Below are 16,914 nucleotides of genomic sequence, written 5' to 3'. Positions count from 1 at the left end.
GAGGGGCATTGCTGGCACATGATGGCATATATCACGTTGGTAGATGTGCAGGAGTACGAGCCCCTGATGGTGTGTCTGATGTGATTAGGTCCTATGATGGTATCACTTGAATGGATATGTGGACAGAGCTGGCATCGGGCTTTGTTGCAGGGATAGGTTCCTGGGTTAGTGTTTATGTTGTATGGTGTGCGGTTGCTGGTGAGTATTTGCTTCAGGTTGGGAGGCTGTCTATAAGCGAGGACTGGCTTGTCTCCCAAGATCTCTGAGAGTGAGGGATCATCTCTAAGGATAGGTTGTAGATCTTTGATGATGCGCTGGAGAGGTTTTAGTTAGGGGCTGTAGGTGATGGCTAGTGGCGTTCTGTTATTTTCTTTTTTAGGCCTGTCCTGTAGTAGGTGGCTTCTGGGTACTCTTCTGGCTCTGTCAATCTGTTTTTTCACTTCAGCAGGTGAGTATTGTAGTTTTAAGAATGCTTGATAGAGATCTTGTAGGTGTTTATCTCTGTCTGAGGGATTGGAGCAAAAACGGTTGTATCTTAGAGCTTGGCTGTAGACAATGGATCGTGTGGTGTGTCCGGGATGGAAGCTGGAGGCATGTAGGTAAGTATAGTGGTCAGTAAGTTTCCGGTATAGGGTGGTGTTTATGTGACCATCGCTTATTAGCACAGTAGTGTCTAGGAAATGGACCGCTTGTGTGGATTGGTCTAGGCTGAGGTTGATGGTGGGATGGAAATTGTTAAAACCAGTGGGAGAACACTTCAACCTCTCTAACCACTCAGTGACAGACTTGAAGGTGGCAATTTCAATTTTGCAACAAAAAAACTTCAAAAACAGACTCCAAAGAGAAACTGCTGAACTCGAATTAATATGCAAATTAGATACAATTAACTCTGGCCTAAACAGAGACTGGGAATGGTTGGGTCATTACACTAATTGAATCTATTTCCCTATGTTAAGTTCTCCTCACACCTTCTATGGGCCATCTTAATTATCACTTCAAAAAGTTTTTTTTCCTCCTGCTGATGATAGCTCATCTCAATTGATTAGACTTTTCCTGTTGTTATGCATACTTCCACCTTTTCATGTTCTCTGTATGTATAAATATCTCCTGTCTGTGTGCTTCATTCTATGCATCCAAAGAAGTGAGCTGTAGCTCACGAAAGCTCATGCTAAAATAAATTTGTTAGTCTTTAAGGTGCCACAAGTACTCCTGTTCTTTTTGCGGATACAGACTAACACGGCTGCTACTCTGAAACCTGTCATTAAGAAAGGGATAGATAATAAGAAAGAAAATATCATGTTGCCTCTATATACATCCATGGTATGGCCACATCTTGAATACTGTGTGCAGATGTGGTTGCCCCTTCTTAAAAAAGATACATTGGAATTGGAAAAGGTTCAGAAAAGGGCAACAAAAATGATTAGGGGAATGGAGCATCTGCCATATGAGGAGAGATTAATAACACTGGGACTTTTCAGCTTGGAAAAAAAGACGACTAAGGGGGGATATGACAGAAGTCTATACAACCATGACTGGTGTGGAGAAAGCAAATAAGGACGTGTTATTTACTCCTTCTCATAACACAAGAACTAGGGGTCGCCAAATGAAATTAGTAAGCATCAGGTTTAAAACAAAAAAAAAGTAAGTATTTTTTCTCACAATATGCAGTCAACCTGGAAAAATCATGGAGCAGGTCCTCAAGGAATCAATTCTGAAGCACTTAGAGGAGAGGAAAGTGATCAGGAACAGTCAGCATGGATTCACCAAGGGCAAGTCATGCCTGACTAATCTAATTGCCTTCTATGAGGAGATAACTGGCTCTGTGGATGAGGGGAATGCAGTGGACGTGTTATTCCTTGACTTTAGCAAAGCTTTTGATACGGTCTCCCACAGTATTCTTGCCAGCAAGTTAAAGAAGTATGGGCTGGATGAATGGACTATAAGTTGGATAGAAAGCTAGATCATCAGGCTCAACGGGTAGTGATCAATGGCTCCATGTCTAGTTGGCAGCCGGTATCAAGTGGAGTGCCCCAAGGGTCGTTCCTGGGGCTGGTTTTGTTCCATATCTTCATTAATGATCTGGAGGATGGTGTGGACTGCACCCTCAGCAAGTTTGCAGATGACACTAAACTGGGAGGAGTGGTAGATATGCTGGAGGATTGGGCCAAAAGAAATCTGATGATGTTCAACAAGGACAAGTGCAGAGTCCAGGTTTTCTAGCATTTATTCAGACAGATTAGATGTTGCAGAAGGAGAACAGTAATTAGACAGCAGAGAGACTTTCAGACACTTAACATACATTACCAAGGCCCTTGGAATATAATAATAGATAGGAAGTCTTCCTTTTAAAGTGTGACACAAATTATTTGCTAGGCTGGGTTATCAAATTGTGGAGCAAGGGTGGTTCACGGGTGGTGTGAAGTATGCTTTTACTTACCCACGGTCCAGTTCTGTTCATTTCGCCGCTAAAAAGGATAAGGTGGTAGGACATTTTTTTTCCTGGATCCTTTAAACTAAAAGCAAATGTGATTCACTTTCTCCTGGAGTTTCTGTGTGTGTGAATTTGACTCCTAATTCCTGTAGACTCCTTTGAAAACCCCAGACAGAGTTGTCTTATGGGAAGGTTCTTTCATAATCAGAGGTCATCTTGTAACTTCAGTAACAGATGCCTCACCAAGAACACTTTCGGAGATAGGAGATAGGAATGGATGGACATCTTATCTACTCTGGCAATTGCCATGGTCTTCTGGAGACTAAATTAGCCTGTTGTAGTCTATTCTAGCTTAGACTAGCATACACTCCACTAACAAAGCCGAGAAGCCTTCTTTTAGTATTGCAGTTCTGGGCTTGGGAGCGACTGGGCATGTCTGTGACCTAGTGCACCAGAGTGACTGAATTCATACTCTTCAGATTCCCAAGTATCTAAAAAAGCAGCATCCGACGAAGTGGGTATTCACCCGACGAAAGCTCATGCTCCAGTACGTCTGTTAGTCTATAAGGTGCCACAGGACTCTTTGCTGCTTTTACAGATCCAGACTAACACGGCTCCCCCTCTGATACTTGACACCAAGTATCTAAATCTCCCTTGCTGCAGATTAAGCCCATGACCACCGTTTAGAGTGTGGTGCCCAGGACTGGACACTACTCCAAATGACGCCTCCTCTTTATGAAGTAGAGCGGGACAATTACTTCCTGTCTTACATATAACACTCCTGTGAACACACCCCAGGATGGAATTTGCCTTGTTCGCAAGAGCATCCCATTTGGATTCATAGTTATGGGAAGTGACCATCTTTTTCTCCTGTGTTTGTACAGCACCTGGCACGATGGGATCCTGGTCCATGAATGGGACCAGAATAACTAGTAGGAATGGGGTTTCCAGAGGTGCTTGAAAAAGTTAAGACTGAAGGAAATGACCTGGAGAACTTTGATATGCAGCTATGTAAAGTGATGTATTTAGGAACATAGACGTTGCCACATGGGATCAGATTTGTCCATTTAGTTCAGTCTCTTTCCTACAACAGAGTCACTATCAGTGATTCAGGAGACGATGCAATACACTGTGCATCAGGCCGTTAGAGGAGCCCTCCTTGATCTTCTTCCCTTGCTACATTTTAAAATATGTTTTGCACTAATTTCCTACATTGGGGTACAGGGCACATGTCAAACACTGTAGAAACGAACGTTAACATTTGCAGACAATGCTAAAATATCTGTCCTGTTTTAAAGTCGTCTGTAGCTGTCCGTTATCTCTCATCTCCTGAACAGCTGTCTCAAATTCGGAAGAAAATAACCGCAGAAGTTTAAAGAGGAATCCGGTTGTGGAGGCTGACTAATGGGAACACAGAATGACTTAAAGGATGCACAGTGCAAGGGCTGTGGTGGCAGAAAGGGAACAGCAGGGTTTAATGAGGCCCTTCTCTCTCTGACCGCTAGTTGTTACTATATTATGAGACAGAAGATGTTTATACCGGCCACATGATGGCAGCAACGGTACAGCGGAGAGAGAGAACTGCCAGCTTTCATTTACCTCTGCAGTTTCTGGCAACTGTGAAAACCACAAGGACTTTCGATCTCACTGTAAGTCACCACTAAAAGTGAATCCTTTCCAACTTGTTTCTTTGTACAGGCCTGTCGGTCGCTGTGCATCCATAGGTTGTCTCTTGTCTTGGATTGTGAGGAACCATCGGCTTGTTTGATATTTGTACAGCACCTGGTACAGTGGGGTTCTGGTCCATGACTGGCTCCCCTCGCTGCTGTGGTAATATCAATAAATAATCCTGTATCAGGAGGAGAGAGAAATTTTATCTCAGCTACTACCTTACTTTTCTCATCATGTAAACGATTTTGAAGGAACGCACTCTACTAAAATAAAATTTTATTTTCTTCTTTTTCATGACTGAGAGTCGGCCTGAGTGATCTTCACATTCACCTTTGTTTAAACAGAAATTTCTCTGGGAGCTGTAGTAAAAAGCTACAGTTTTGAAAGAAAGAATGTATTTGTAAATGTGGTGGTGCTAATTTCTGTGTTCTTTTCCCCGTACATTGAGTTGTTTAATGGGACACATGCAATGCAAATGCGATATAGTGCAAGGAATACCCAATTCTGGCCACAACTTAAAACAAGGGAGGTACATGTTAAGGGATGTAGTGAATTCTTGCAGTTGAACAGTATTAGGCAAGACGCCATAGCTTCCTCCAATATATGCTGGGTCCGCCAGGTATAATGGAGCGTTTTCATAAAGAAATGAAAAGTGGGAGATCAGGGCTGTTATGATAGAGGTCAACCCAGATGATCACAATGCTCCCTTCTTGCCTTGAAATCTATTCATTGTTTCTGCTTGTGACATTTAAAAAAGGATATATCAATGTTCTCAACTTCCATAGCATAGCTTTCTTAATGAAAAATAGAAAGCAAACATTGATTTGTTTGTGTTTAGAAGAATGATTTGCAGTTCACTTTTGGGGTTACTGAAAAACAAATCGAATGCAATGTTTTTCAGTGACAAGATTCACTGGGGGGCGGGGGAGTGATTTTGACCATCTCTATTTAGATTGGTTACTGTACTTTTTATTAAGGGTCTGAACTCTCTAGTTCCCACTGATAGTTTTCCACCCAGCTCTGAAGTGTCCAGTAGTCACTGGTGTAGGTGACAGGAGACTGAACTAACATTCTGACCCACTCTGGCAAGTCCTATGTTCTTATATCATGTAATTCCACTGGAACGATTTACCAAGGGCAGTGGTGGATTCGCAATCAATGGCAATATGAAAATCAAGGTTGGGTTTTGTTTCAAGATATGCTCTAGTTCGAAAGGAATTGTTTGGGGGCAGTTCTCTGGCCTGTATAATACAGGAAGTCAGGCCAGATGATCCGTGTTCCTTCTGGCTTTGGAATCCTATTCTAGTAAGTTTTTGATAGAGGCCTTACCATTAATATCACATGCACTGAATAGCATCGCCCACAAGAGGCTTATTTTTTCTCTCTCTCCTACACAGGGAAAAAAAGCACTGGGATTATATATAAATGCAAATTAATTTGCCTGCCATTGATTATTTAAAATGCACTGGATCCCCTGGGGGAGAACTGACCAAGGATTCGTGACCTGTGCTAAGCTTAGCTCCATTGGCAGGCATGCTGCTGTTTGGCTGCGCTTGCGTCCTCGTGTGGTGCTTTGTGCCAGGTAGGGAGCATTAGCCAGCACTAGGTGCAGTGTGGGGATTTTTAGTACCTTGGCTGAATTGAGGAGCAGCCCCTGAAGAGCTGAGTGCTGAGACTTGTCAGACAGGAGGCTGGCCTGGGAGGCCCCTGCGGGGCTATCTGATGAGGCAGTTCTGTTATAATTTCCTGGTCTTCCTTTAACAGGTTCGGTGGCCGACGTGACTTTGACCCAGCCGAGTTCGGCACTTGCGAAGCCAGGCAGTTCCGTCACTCTGGAGTGTGTCGCCTCTGGGTACAACATCAATGACCACCACATGCACTGGACCCGCCAGACCCCGGGGAAAGGCCTGGTGTGGATAGCCGCCTTCAAAACAGGGGGCACCACCTACATTTCTAATGACTTCAAGGGCCGCGTCACCCCCTCCACCAGCGGCTCCACTGGCAAGCTAAAGATAGACGGGCTCACAGCTGCAGACACGGCCACTTACTACTGTTCCAGACACAGTGAGCACCGCCTCACTTCCTCTCCTACAATATCCCCCTGGAGCTGGCCTCAGAGTCGCTGAGCACAGCAGGAAATTCAGCCCCGGGCGGAAGGGTCAGCAAAAGGTCTGTGTGCCACTGGAATCCAAAGACACCTTCAGTGGGGCCCGGCCTTCACGTCAGGCTCAGGGCCGCACGGTTAACCTGCTTCAGGCTGGAGGCAGCGTGACCTCCTGGCTCAGTCCTTGCCTGGCAAATCAGGACACCTGGTTTCCGGTCCAGACTCAGCCACTGAGCCAGAGTGTGGCCGTGACCTCAGCTGCCTCAGTTTCCTTTCTCTGTCCTGTGTGTTTTGACTCCTCACAGGCAGGACTGGCTGCTTGTACACACACATACACACACACGGGCGTATGCACATGCACACGCACACATGCACACACACACATGCACACACACACACTCACACACACATAGACACACACACACAGGAACAGAAGTGGATTAAAGTTTCCTGGGGCCCTGGGCCAGAGACAGTGGGAGGCTTCTCATCATCTCTTCTGCCTACGGTCCTGCCCCAGTTACACCTCTTCTGACTGCTTCTCCCCCTCCCCCACAGCCCTGTTATATCCTTGGGGGGAGCCGGTTTAGTTAGAAATCAGTTGAGGCCAGAGAGCTGACAGCTAACAAAACCACCATTTTATTTACAGAGACAGAGAGCTCACTCAGCCGGCTGAAGCTGGCTGAGCTAACCCATAATAATCTAACTCAGTTGCCATAGCAACAAAAACCATGACAACCAAATACACAACATATTCCTCCCCCCCTAATAAGAACATCCCCTAAATAAGACACACACTAGACTAGAGAAGGAGGGTAGACTGCCTCCATTCCCGGCTAACCCCTGGGGATTATTTTGCCCCATAACCATGGGTTCACCCTAGCTAAAGATCCAGCCGATGAGGAGGCCGTCCGTCTCTAGGTGGATTACGGCGAACTTCTGGTGTTATTGCAGGGTCCGCAGCACGAACGGGTGAGGAGGTGGTATCAGCTCGTGCTGGGCAAAGGGCTATCTCAGCAGCCGGCAGTAATGGAGGAGAACAGTCAGGAACAGGTGACTCGTGATTCGGTGCCTCACCAGAAGAGGTGAAGTCAGACCCCTCAACTGCAGATGGATCCTGAGGACTGGCATGACCTGGCAACAGCTGATCTACATGTCGCCGCCAGGTAAGATTCTCTGCAGTCCGGACTGTGTAGGAAACAGGTCCTGTTTAAGTGATGACTGTGGCCGGAACCCATTTAGCTCTGGAAGTATAATTCCGAGCCAAAATTGGCTGTCCCGGGCTAAAGGTTCGGTCTTTTGCTCTGGGTGCCCATCTGATGACTTGATATTGCTGCTGATGTTGCACAATTTGTCGGGGTTCAGAAGGTTTCAGCAGATCAAAGCAAGTGCGCAGCTGTCGTCCCATCATTAGAAAGGCCGGAGATGCGTGGGTCGTAGCATGAGGTGTGTTTCTGTAGGAAAGTAAAAAGGTATCCAGACGCTTTTGAATGGAGTGTTGTCCCCTTGCTGATTTCAAAGCGTTTTTCATTGTCTGCACAAATCTTTCAGCTAATCCGTTGGTGGACGGATGATATGGTGCTGACGTGATGTGGTGTATCCCATTTGCCTTCATAAAATTTTGAAACTCCTGAGAAACGAACTGCGGTCCGTTGTCGCTCACAAGTTGTTCTGGCAGACCAAAACGACTAAAGAGTCCTCGTAGTTTTTGGATAGTACTCTCTGCAGAAGAGGACTGCATTATAGAGACTTCTGGCCATTTAGAATGGGCATCTATTGCCACCAAGAACATGCTTCCTTCAAGGGGGCCAGCAAAGTCAACGTGAATACGTTGCCACGGGTTTTCAGGCCAGTCCCATGGGTGTAGGGGTGCCCACTGGGGTGCATTCCTCACACCCTGACATGACATACAAGCTTTTGCCTTCTCTTCAATAGCGCTGTCCAATCCAGGCCACCAAAAATAGCTTCGTGCGATTTCCTTCATGCGCACTATTCCACAGTGACCGGAATGTAGCTGTTTTAACATCTGTGATCTCAGTGGTGGTGGAATAATGACACGTCTCCCCCACAACAAACAACCAGATTGGACTGATAACTCCGTCCGCTTGGACATGTAGGGAACAAGGTCGGATGAGACCGGAGAGGTTTGTCGAGATTTTCCATGCATCACCAGGTCCATAACTTGGGACAATACTGGGTCAACGCGAGTTGCCTTCTTTATCTGAGTAGCAGTGATGGGTGTATTCTCTACCTGTTCAAAGTAGAAGATTTCCTTTTGGGCACTATCTTGGTGTTTGACCGGCAAAGGCAACCTTGAGAGGCCATCTGCATTGCCGTGCAGAGTGGATTTCCGATATTTGATTTCATATGTGTGTGCTGAAAGTAACAATGCCCAACGTTGCATACGACTAGCAGCTAATGGGGGAATGCCTGTGTAGGGTCCAAAAATTGATGTCAGAGGTCGATGGTCTGTGAGAAGAGTAAACTTTCGCCCAAACAGGTACTGATGAAATTTCCGAATACCAAAAACAATTCCTAATGCCTCACGTTCGATTTGGGCGTAGTTAGTTTCTGCTTTGCTTAGAGTGCGTGAAGCAAAAGCAATAGGTCTCTCTTCTCCTGAAGGCATAATATGTGACACGACTGCTCCCACTCTATAAGGGGAAGCGTCGCAGGCCAATTGCAGTGGTAAGGATGGATCAAAGTGCGTTAGAACTTCAGAATTTAGCAATGCATCCTTAGCTTTGTTAAATGCAACTTCACAGGCTTCAGTCCACTTCCAGGCCTTTTTCTGCCCAAGGAGCTCATGAAGTGGTTTTAGCAGTGTGGCTAACTGTGAGATGAACTTTCCATAATAGTTCAGGAGTCCTAGAAACGAGCGCAGCTGGCTTACATTTCGAGGTGGGGGAGCCTCCACAATAGCTTTAACTTTTGCAGGGGCCTTATGAAGACATGCAGAATCAATGATGTGTCCCAAATATTCAACAGAGGGCTTGAAGTATTCACACTTGTCTTTGCGAACTCGTAGGCCATACTCTTCCAGTCCTTGTAGGGTAGCCTCTAAATTCTTTAAGTGATCCTCTTCATTTCTTCCAGTGACCAGGATATCATCCAGATAGCACTGAACTCCTGACAAGCCACACAAGATCTGGTCCATAGCCCTCTGGAACAGGGCGGGAGCAGATGTTATTCCGAAGGGTAGGCGACAGTATCGATAAAGCCCCTTATGAGTCGCAATAGTCAACAGCTCTTGGGACTTTTCATCGACGTGCATCTGTAAATATGCTTGACTCAGATCAATCTTACTGAACTTTTGTCCCCCAGCCAGGCCTGCGAAGAGGTCATCGATGCGGGGAAGCGGGTATTGCTCTGCACACAACACTGGGTTGACAGTGACTTTAAAATCACCGCAAATCCGGAGAGAGCCATCTTTCTTCACGATTGGAACGATAGGAGTGACCCATGAGCTATGGGTAACTGGTATTAGGACTCCATTGGTGACCAGGCGCTCCAGGTCTGCTTCAACTTTTGGCCTGATGGCATATGGCACAGTTCGGGCTTTCAGATATTTTGGTGGACTGTCAGGTTTAATGTTCAATGTCACAGTGATTCCCTTCATACTTCCCAAATCATCTCCAAAAACAGCAGCATGTTTCCTTAGTATAGGGGTTATACTGGTTTCTTCTTTAGTCATCCGGTGCACTTCTGCCCAGTTCAGTTGAATCTTCCGAAGCCAAGACCTACCCATTAGGGCTGGGTAGTTACCTCTCACCACAAACAGTGGCAATTTAGCAGCCTGTCCATTGAGCTCCACCTTAACATCAATAGTGCCCAACATGGGCACAGCTTCTCCCGTATACGTCTTCAGAACAGTTTTTGTTGCCTTAAGCGAAAGATGCTGTAGCTTTTCTTTATACACAGTCTCAGAGACCAGCGAGACGGCTGCACCGGTGTCCAGTTCCATGCGTATAGGTTTGCCATCCAATAACGGGGTTACCCAGTATTCATGTGAGCCCATTGCCAAAGACAAAACATGCAGTAGCACTTCCTCTTGCGATGAGGTGTCACCTTGATCATCCTGGGTCTGCTCTAGGGTATGCAGGGTTCCTCTTTTTGTCAGCCAGACCACAGGCCTCTTTTTCTTTTATTTACAGGCACACTCAATGTGTCCCTTTTTGCCACAGTATCGACACACCAGGTCCTTAAACCAGCATTCTGATGCCTGGTGACCCGGCTTACCACAGCGGTAACATTCTTGACTCTGCACAGTTTTGTGGGTTGGTTCTTGTGACACTTTTTGCACCCTAGGGGATGCACCAATGTATTGCGCCTCCCTTGTAGCCAGTTCCATGGAGACAGCAATATCAACAGCCTTCTGTAAGGTAAGCTGAGCCTCTGTCAGTAGGCGCTTCCATATAGCTTCACTGTACAGGCCACACACTAACCTGTCACGCAGGGCATCATTTAACATTTCTTTAAATTCACAGTGTTCTGCTAGCTTTTTTAAAATGGCTACAAATTGTACAACTGTTTCATCTTCCTTTTGGTCTCTTTTGTGGAACCTATATCTTTCAGCAATTACCAGTGGTTTAGGGGAAAAATGGGACCCCAGGATTTCCACTATGTCATTGTAAGATTTAGTTGCTGGCTTAACAGGGTGTAGTAAGCTGCGTAGCAGGGAGTAGGTTTTAGCCCATACAACACTTAAGAATATTGGCACCTTCTTCGCTTCTGTAATGTCATTTGCAATAAAAAAAAGCTCAAAACGCTCAGTATACACATGCCACTGCTCTATATTCTCATCAAAAGGTTCCAGTGGCCTGGTCAGAGTAGGAATGATTTTAGTTTCACTTTCACAGTCAGTGCAAACAAGCAGCTTTTTTGTTTGTTTGTTCTTTACCTTGACTTCTACTTCCTTCTGTTACTGGAGCAGCACCGGAATCCCATCCTCGTCGCCACTTGTTATATCCTTGGGGGGAGCCGGTTTAGTTAGAAATCAGTTGAGGCCAGAGAGCTGACAGCTAACAAAACCACCATTTTATTTACAGAGACAGAGAGCTCACTCAGCCGGCTGAAGCTGGCTGAGCTAACCCATAATAATCTAACTCAGTTGCCATAGCAACAAAAACCATGACAACCAAATACACAACAAGCGCCCCGCATTCTGTCCCTTCCCCAGGGATGGGCCCGACCCCTGTTCCACCCAGCCCCCCCCATTCTGCCCCCATGCAGCCCAACAGCCCCTTTTCTCCTTTCTTATCTCCTCCCCCCACTGCAGCACCAAGACCGGAGAAGCTCTGTCCCCACACTACAGCCCCATGGTTCAACGGGGGGTGAAAGCTCCTCCAGTTCCAGGGCCCCAGGTCTCGCTGCTGCGGCTTCCCTGGCTTCTGCAGGGACCAGGGTCGGGGCCCTGGTGCGTCTCCCACCTCCCGGCTTCTGCAGGGACCAGGGTCAGGGACCTGGTGGTTCTCTCCCCTCCCGGCTTCTGAAGGGACCAGGGTCGGGGCCCTGGTGCTTCTCTCCCCTCTCGGCTTCTGCAGGGAACCTGGGTCGGGGCCCTGGTGCTTCTCCCACCTCCCAGCTTCTGCAGGGAACCAGGGTTAGGGCCCTGGTGCTTCTCTCCCCTCCCGGCTTCTGCAGGGACCAGGGAGTTTGTCATAAATAAACAGATCAGGGTTAAGGTCTCTTTTCCCTGGAAAGGGTTAACAGGCTCAGTAACCTGAGAAACACCTGACCAAAGGACCAATCAAGGGACAGGATAAGTTCAAATCTCTGTGGAGGGAAGCCTTTGTCTGTGTTCCTTGTTGGCTCTGTGCTCTCTTTGGATCTAAGAGAGGCCAGTCATGTCTCCAAGTTCTCCTGGAGTAGTTCCTACTATCCAATAGTAAGTATTAATTAGAAAGGCGGATTAGTCTTATACTTTGATTTCTACATTTGCAATTGTGTGTTTGCTATAAAATTTCTTTAATTCTGTACTGTTATTGCTTTTACTGAGAAAGAAAGGAGGGGGGATTCTCTCCAGAGATTGATAAGTTTAGACTCTGTGTATTGTTCCATCTGGGTATTACAGAGACAGTTTCTTTCTTTTTATTCTATAACAAATCTTTTCTGTTAAGGACTTGGTTAATCTTTCCTTGGGTGAATTCTCAGGGAAAGGGGAGGAGGGAGGCATCCCTCTGTAGTTGGATCCCGGTATCTCTCCTAGGAAAAGGGAGGGGGGAGAAAAGAAGGGGGGAATGGTTTATTTCTCCTAGGTGTAAGAACTCCATGGATTTGGGGCTCTTGGGATCCCCAAGGATTTTGGGGAAGGACTGTGTCCCAGTACACGTACATTATTGGGTGGTGGCAGCTTTTACCAGACCTAAACTAGGATTTAAGTTTAGGGGAGTCAAGGCAGGTCCCCATTTTGGAACCCAACAGCACTAAGTGGGGGTGAGACCTATGACAGTGTTATATCCTTGGGGGCAGCCGGTTTAGGAAGAAATCACTTGAGGCCAGAGAGCAGACAGCTAACAAAACTACCATTTCATTTAGAGATACAGAGCTCACCCAACCGGCCGAAGCAGGCCAGGCTATCCCCTAATAAACTAACTCAGTTGCCATAGGAACAAAAACCATGACAACCACATACACAACAGAGGGTCAGGGCCCTGGTGCTTCTCTCCCCTCCCGGCTTCTGCAGGGACCAGGGTCGGGGCCCTGGTGCTTCTCTCCCCTCCCAGCTTCTGCAGGGAACCAGGGTCGGAGCCCTGGTGCTTCCCTCCCCTCCCGGCTTCTGCAGGGACCAGGGTCGGGCCCTGGTGCTTCTCTCCCCGCTCGGCTTCTGCAGGGACCAGGGTCAGGGCCCTGGTGCTTCTCTCCCCTCTCGGCTTCTGCAGGGAACCAGGGTCGGGGCCCTGGTGCTTCTCTCCCCGCTCGGCTTCTGCAGGGACCAGGGTCAGGGCCCTGGTGCTTCTCTCCCCTCCCGGCTTCTGCAGGGACCAGGGTCAGGGCCCTGGTGCTTCTCTCCCCTCCCGGCTTCTGCAGGGAACCAGGGTCAGCGCCCTGGTGCTTCTCTCCCCTCTCGGCTTCTGCAGGGAACCAGGGTCAGGGCCCTGTTGCTTCTCTCCCCTCTCGGCTTCTGGAGGGAACCAGGGTCGGGGCCCTGGTGCTTCTCTCCCCTCCCGGCTTCTGCAGGGACCAGGGTCGGGGCCCTGGTGCTTCTCTCCCGTCCCGGCTTCTGCAGGGACCAGGGTCGGGGACCTGGTGTTTCTCTCCCCTCCCGGCTTCTGCAGGGACCAGGGTCGGGGCCCTGGTGCTTCCCTCCCCTCCCGGCTTCTGCAAGGACCAGGGTCAGGGCCCTGGTGCTTCTCTCCCCTCCCAGCTTCTGCAGGGAACCAGGGTCAGGGCACTGGTGCTTCTCTCTCCTGCCTGCTTCTGCAGGGACCAGGGTCAGGACCCTGGTTCTTCTCTTCCCTCTCGGCTTCTGCAGGGAACCAGGGTCGGGGCCCTGGGTGCTTCCTTCCCTCCCAGATTCTGCAGGGACCAGGGTCGGGGCCCTGGTGCTTCTCTCTCCACCCAGCTTCTGCAGGGACCAGGGTCAGGGCTCTGGTGCTTCTCTCTCCTCTCGGGTTCTGCAGGGAACCAGGGTCGGGGCCCTGGTGCTTCTCTCCCCTCTCGGCTTCTGCAGGAACCAGGGTCAGGGCCCTGTTGCTTCTCTCCCCTCTCGGCTTCTGCAGGGACCAGGGTCAGGGCCCTGGTGCTTCTCTCCCCTCTCGGCTTCTGCAGGGAACCAGGGTCGGGGCCCTGGTGCTTCTCTCTCTTCTCGGCTTCTGCAAGGAACCAGGGTCAGGGCCCTGGTGCTTCTCTCTCCTGCCGGCTTCTGCAGGGACCACGGTCGGGGCCCTGGTGCTTCTCTCCCCTCTCGGCTTCTGCAGGGACCAGGGTCGGGGCCCTGGTGCTTCTCTCTCCTGCCGGCTTCTGCAGGGAACCAAGGTCGGGGTCCTGGTGCTTCTCTCTCCTGCCGGCTTCTGCAGGGACCAGGGTCGGGGCCCTGGTGCTTCTCTCTCCTGCCAGGTTCTGCAGGGACCAGGGTCGGGGCCCTGGTGCTTCTCTCTCCTCTCGGGTTCTGCAGGGACCAGGGTCAGGACCCTGGTTCTTCTCTTCCCTCTCGGCTTCTGCAGGGAACCAGGGTCGGGGCCCTGGGTGCTTCTCTCCCCTCCCAGATTCTGCAGGGACCAGGGTCGGGGCCCTGGTGCTTCTCTCTCCTCTCGGGTTCTGCAGGGAACCAGGGTCAGGGCTCTGGTGCTTCTCTCTCCTCTCGGGTTCTGCAGGGAACCAGGGTCGGGGCCCTGGTGCTTCTCTCCCCTCTCGGCTTCTGCAGGAACCAGGGTCAGGGCCCTGTTGCTTCTCTCCCCTCTCGGCTTCTGCAGGGACCAGGGTCGGGGCCCTGGTGGTTCTCTCCCCTCCCGGCTTCTGCAGGGAACCAGGGTCAGGGCCCTGGTGCTTCTCTCCCCTCCCAGCTTGTGCAGGGACCAGGGTGTTATATCCTTGGGGGCAGCCGGTTTAGGAAGAAATCACTTGAGGCCAGAGAGCAGACAGCTAACAAAACTACCATTTTATTTAGAGATACAGAGCTCACCCAACCGGCCGAAGCAGGCCAGGCTATCCCCTAATAAACTAACTCAGTTGCCATAGGAACAAAAACCATGGCAACCACATACACAACAGATGGTCAGGGCCCTGGAGCTTCTCTCCCATCCCAGGTACTACAGGGACCAGGGTCAGGGCCCTGGTGCTTCTCTCCCCTCTCGGATTCTGCAGGGAACCAGGGTCAGGGCCCTGGTGCTTCTCTCCCCTCCCGGCTTCTGCAAGGAACCAGGGTCAGGGGCCTGGTGCTTCTCTCTCCTGCCGGCTTCTACAGGGACCAGGGTCGGGGCCCTGGTGCTTCTCTCCCCTCTCGTCTTCGGCAGGGAACCAGGGTCGGGGCCCTGGTGCTTCTCTCTCTTCTCGGCTTCTGCAAGGAACCAAAGTCAGGGCCCTGGTGCTTCTCTCTCCTGCCGGCTTCTGCAGGGACCAGGGTCGGGGCTCTGGTGCTTCTCTCCCCTCCCAGCTTCTGCAGGGACCAGGGTCGGGGCCCTGGTGCTTCTCTCTCCACCCAGGTTCTGCAGGGAACAGGGTCAGGGCCCTGGTCCTTCCCTCTCCTCTCGGCTTCTGCAAGGAACCAGGGTCAGGGCCCTGGTGCTTCTCTCTCTTGCCGGCTTCTGCAGGGACCAGGGTCGGGGCCCACGTGCTTCTCTCTCCTCTCGGCTTCTGGAAGGAACCAGGGTCAGGGCCCTGGTGCTTCTCTCTCCTGCCTGCTTCTGCAGGGACCAGGGTCGGGGCCCTGGTGCTTCTCTCCCCTCTCGGCTTCTGCAGGGACCAGGGTCGGGGCCCTGGTGCTTCTCTCCCCTCCCAGCTTCTGCAGGGACCAGGGTCAGGACCCTGGTGCTTCTCTTCCCTCTCGGCTTCTGCAGGGAACCAGGGTCGGGGCCCTGGTGCTTCTCTCCCCTCTCGGCTTCTACAGCGAACCAGGGTCGGGGCCCTGTGGTTCTCTCCCCTCCCAGCTTCTGCAGGGACCAGGGTCAGGGCCCTGGTGCTTCTCTCCCCTCCCAGCTTCTGCAAGGACCAGGGTCAGGGCTCTGGTGCTTCTCTCCTCTCTCGGCTTCTGCAGGGAACCAGGGTCAGGGCCGTGGTGCTTCTCTCTCCTGCCGGCTTCTGCAGGGACCAGGGTCGGGGCCCTGGTGCTTCTCTCCCCTCTCGTCTTCTGCAGGGACCAGGGTCGGGGCCCTGGTGCTTCTCTCTCCTGCCGGCTTCTGCAGTGACCAGGGTTGGGACCCTTTGGTTCTCTCCCCTCCCGGCTTCTGCAGGGACCAGGGTCGGGGCCCTGGTACTTCTCTCCCCTTTCGGTTTCTGCAGGGAACCAAGGTCGGGGTCCTGGTGCTTCTCTCTCCTGCCGGGTTCTTCAAGGAACCAGGGTCACGGCCCTGGTGCTTCTCTCTCCTGCCAGGTTCTGCAGGGACCAGGGTCGGGGCCCTGGTGCTTCCTTCCCCTCTCTGCTTCTGCAGTGACCAGGGTCGGGGCCCTGGTGCTTCTCTCTCCTCTCGGCTTCTGCAAGGAACCAGGGTCAGGGCACTGGTGCTTCTCTCTCCTGCCTGCTTCTGGAGGGACCAGGGTCGGGGCCCTGGTGCTTCTCTCTCCTCTCGGGTTCTGCAGGGACCAGGGTCGGGGCCCTGGTGCTTCTCTCCCCTCCCTGCTTCTGCAGGGACCAGGGTCAGGACCCTGGTTCTTCTCTTCCCTCTCGGCTTCTGCAGGGAACCAGGGTCGGGGCCCTGGGTGCTTCTCTCCCCTCCCAGATTCTGCAGGGACCAGGGTCGGGGCCCTGGTGCTTCTCTCTCCACCCAGCTTCTGCAGGGACCAGGGTCAGGGCTCTGGTGCTTCTCTCTCCTCTCGGGTTCTGCAGGGAACCAGGGTCGGGGCCCTGGTGCTTCTCTCCCCTCTCGGGTTCTGCAGGAACCAGGGTCAGGGCCCTGTTGCTTCTCTCCCCTCTCGGCTTCTGCAGGGACCAGGGTCGGGGCCCTGGTGCTTCTCTCTCCACCCAGCTTCTGCAAGGAACCAGGGTCAGGGCCCTGGTGCTTCTCTCTCTTGCCGGCTTCTGCAGGGACCAGGGTCGGGGCCCTGGTGCTTCTAT

At 50.9% G+C, this 16,914-nt stretch overlaps 1 gene segment (V, D, J or C); it reads left to right on the top strand.

The window, feature by feature from the left end:
• Positions 1 to 5,595: 5,595 nt before the first annotated feature.
• Positions 5,596 to 6,228, top strand: LOC123347698. The segment is given in 2 exon segments: positions 5,596 to 5,684; positions 5,867 to 6,228. Coding segments are annotated over 2 exon segments (411 nt in total).
• Positions 6,229 to 16,914: the final 10,686 nt, after the last annotated feature.

The sequence above is a fragment of the Mauremys mutica genome, chromosome 13 (assembly GCF_020497125.1).
Source record: "Mauremys mutica isolate MM-2020 ecotype Southern chromosome 13, ASM2049712v1, whole genome shotgun sequence".
NCBI classification, from domain to species: domain Eukaryota; kingdom Metazoa; phylum Chordata; order Testudines; family Geoemydidae; genus Mauremys; species Mauremys mutica.
The sequence above is the reverse complement of the archived record's forward strand: the minus strand, read 5'-3'. Positions and strand labels throughout refer to the sequence as shown.